This window comes from Arachis duranensis, chromosome 5 (assembly GCF_000817695.3).
Source record: "Arachis duranensis cultivar V14167 chromosome 5, aradu.V14167.gnm2.J7QH, whole genome shotgun sequence".
In the NCBI taxonomy this organism is placed as follows: Eukaryota; Viridiplantae; Streptophyta; class Magnoliopsida; order Fabales; family Fabaceae; genus Arachis; species Arachis duranensis.
Window position 1 is genome coordinate 93,010,168 of NC_029776.3, and position 3,843 is coordinate 93,014,010.

Genomic DNA, 3,843 nt, shown 5'->3' on the forward strand with positions numbered 1-3,843 from the left:
ATATAAATAAGTGTGCATGATACGAGACAATTTAGTACTAATGCTAATGTGTACAAAGGTAAGAAATGAAATCTTTTTTTTTATAATAATTATAATATAATATATATTTTAAACCATAAACTATATATATATATATATTTTTTTTTAAAAAAGTGATAGTTAAAAACTTAAAATTAAGAATAACCTACTAAAATGATAAGTGAAAGTTTACGTACCTCATAAAAATAATTCCAAAAATGTTAACAACAAATAAATTTTAAAAAAATTAAAAAAGTAAAAAAATATTAAATATATATTTAAAAAAAAGGTATTCTATTGTACCTTAGCTTTCATTTGATTCAAATAATTAAATATTTTTTGAAAATTATTTAAAAAAATAATCGCATAGTTATAAAAGAAAATAGCGAAGGCTCTTTTGAGATTTTTTTTTTTGGGTGACTTGTGGTGTTTTTTTTGTGACTGCTCTTTTGAGATTATTTTGAGAGAATATTAAAGATAAAATATTCAAACTTTTTTAAGTTTAAATCAAAAGCCTTGTGAACAAGCATATTCTAAAAACTAAAAACATAAGGCATTTATTAAAATGTTTACGAGAGAAACTTTTATAAAAGAAGTTAAATAATTAAAATTTGTAATATATTTTAGAATGCATTTTAAAAAAAAACTTATATTAATAATAAAGTGTCCTTGGAGGAAAATAAATATTTTCTAAACAAAAAAGTTAACAATCTAACGTGTTAATAATTAAGTGTTTGGCTGCCATACACGGGTACACCTAAGTAGCTAACCAAATAAATGGTGTACACCATCCCATTTGTTGCTGTTTCACCATTTTTGGCTTTCATTTCTTCTTTTCTTCCTTTTTTTTTATTTTCTTATTTTTTAACAAAAATATTATGTATATATTAAATATATATTTTATACTAATAATTTATTTAATAAATAGTTTTTAATATATAAATATATATTATTTATTTATTTAATATTTTAACATATATTTTATACTAATAATTTATTTAATAAATAATTTTTTATATGTATGCAACATGTAATTCTATTTTAAACAGTAGTTTTCTTTTACTCTCTTAATGTAAAATTACTTCCAATATTACATTTTTATCTATATATAATAGCTTCTAAACTAAGTTGCACAACTAATTATTTAATTGGTATTCTAACAAATTAATTTGCTGATCACTTACTAATAGAATTTGTCCAAATCAGCACTTCCTAACTAATTACTATTATACATGACTAATTAGTTCAGATAACACCCCCTCTCAAACCAAAATCGGTGACATTCACCATTTTGAGTTTGCTGCAACATTTCTGAAACATTAGGGGAGCCAATGCCTTAGTTAGCACATCAGCTGTTTGATTAGTTGCGGTGATTGGCAGCAACTTGATTACTTATTCTTTCCATTTATCCCTCACTACATGATAATCCATATCTATGTACTTAGTTCTCTCATGAAACATTAGATTGGCCACAATGTGCAGTGCTGATTGGCTGTCACAGTACACTGCAATCAGTTTGTCCAGCTTCACTTGCAAGTCTTCTAGAATGTAAGTAATCTACTGTACTTCTTTAGTAGCCATGGCAAGGGCCCTGTATTCTGCTTCACACGATGACACTGCCACTGTATTTTGCTTCTTACTTTTCCATGATACAATAAATGTTCCTATGAAGAAACAATAGTCCGATATAGATCTTCTAGTGTCTGAGCATGTACCCCAGTCGCTGTCTGAGAAATCAGTAGGCTCTAAATCTATTTGAGATGAGAACATCAATCCTAATGCTGGCTCATTCTTGAGATATTTGAGTACCCTTATGGCTGCTTCAAAGTGCTTGTCAGTAGCACAGTCCAAAAATTGGCTTAGTCTTTCAACTGCATACCCTATATCTGGTCTTGTATTGGTTAGATATAACAATCTTTCAACTAGTCTTCTATATTCTGCTATTGAGCTTAGAGGAGTTACGGTACTCTTTGTCAGTTTGATGGTATAATCCATTGTAGTTGACACTTCCTTGCCTTCCATTAACCCGTAATCTTTGAGGAGGTCGATGCAATACTTCCTTTGACAAATTGCAATCCCCCTCTTGCTGTGAGCTACCTCTAACCCAAAAAAAATATTATAACTCCTCAATGTCCTTGATTTTGAAGAGGTCATGCAGGTGCTGTTTGAAGAAGGTAATTTCATTCAAATCATCTCCAATCAATATTAAATCATTTATATAGACTAAAATAGCGGTGAATCTGCCATTAGATGACTTGGTGAAAAGACTATAATCATGTTTTGATTGAGAATATCCAGCACTAAGCAGAGTAGTGCACAATTTGGTGTTCCATTGTCTGTTGGCTTGTTTCAAGCCATAAAAGAAACGATCTAATTTGCAAACCAAGTCTAGTGAGGACAGAGCGAGTCCTTGTGGTGGGCACATATATACTTCCTCATCTAAGTCACCATGCAAAAAAGCTGTGATGACGTCCAATTGATGGACGAACCAGCCCCTCATTGCAGCAATAGACATGAGAATTTGGAAGGTGTTCATCTTAACCACAGGACTATATGTCTCAAAATAATCTACCCCAACAGTTTAGATAAATCCCTGAGTAACCAGCCTGGCCTTGTGATGATCAACCAAACTATCAGGCTTCAATTTTAGCCTAAAGACCCATTTGCATTCCATAGTTTTCTTCCCATTAGGAAGTTTGGTAAGAGTCCAAGTTCTATTTTCTCTTAGAGCAGTCAATTTAGAATTAATAGCCTCCTGCCAACTAGGATCACAAATAGCCTCAGTATGGCATTTTGACTCTTTGTGTTTAGGTTGAGAAGTGTGTGTGGTAGATAAAATAGTAGAAGCATCAGTGGAAAGAAGGGAAAAAGGTGATGTTGACTCAAAAAACATAATTGTGGACTAATAAAAAATATTTGTTGTTTGCTCATGTAGCATGTTTTCAAAATTTTCAAAGAAAAACTGATGAGAATCATGTGAGTTAAGACCTGAATTTGAGGAACAATTGTTGTATGAATTCACTGACACAGTAGGCATGCAATAATAATCCGCTAAATATGCAGGACACTTTCTATCTTTTGTAGATTTCTTAATAACCTGAGGTGTCTCAGATGCATCAGCACTAATGAATGGTAAATTATTCGACTTTACGGATGCAGGTAGACATTCAGATATGTCAAGCTCATGATGATGCATTGGAACTAATAGATTAGGTGAAAGTGATGTATGAGGATTCATGCTACTATGAGATTCAGGGACTAGATTATCAAATGCAAAATTGTGTAATGTGAATGGTGCAAAATTTGTGACAGTGTCATTTGTTTTTGAACTTTCCAATGAAAATGAAAATATATTTTCATAAAAGAATACATCCTTTGAGATTAATATATTTCTATTTGTTATATCATATAAAACATATCTCTTAACACCTTTTTTAACACCCAAATGTACACATTTGACTGTCCTTTGTTTTAATTTCGATTTATGTGTTAATTTTCTTGAAGCAAATTCTAGACATCCAAATACCTTAAGGTAAGATATGTCAGGTGGTTTTCCTTTTAAATTTTCATAGGGAAAATGATTTGTCAATAAGACACTGGAAATTCTATTGATGACATGAACCAAATGGCTTATTGCAAAATTCTAAAATTTCTTTGGCATGTTAGAATGAAACATCATGGCTCTAGCAACTTTTAAAATATATTGATATTTTCTTTCTACAATGCCATTTTTTTGGAGAGTTTCTACATAAGTGGTTTGGTGTATGATGCTTTCGGATGCATAGAATTTATTCAATTTAAATTCATGTCCATTGTCAATTCCAA

The 3,843-nt window shown here is 30.6% G+C and overlaps 1 protein-coding gene across 1 annotated transcript; it reads right to left on the minus strand.

The window, feature by feature from the left end:
- Positions 1–1,575: 1,575 nt before the first annotated feature.
- Positions 1,576–2,040, minus strand: LOC107490521 (uncharacterized mitochondrial protein AtMg00240-like). The gene has a single exon (XM_016111294.1). It carries the CDS (start codon positions 2,038–2,040, stop codon positions 1,576–1,578), a length of 465 nt encoding a protein of 154 aa, XP_015966780.1.
- Positions 2,041–3,843: the final 1,803 nt, after the last annotated feature.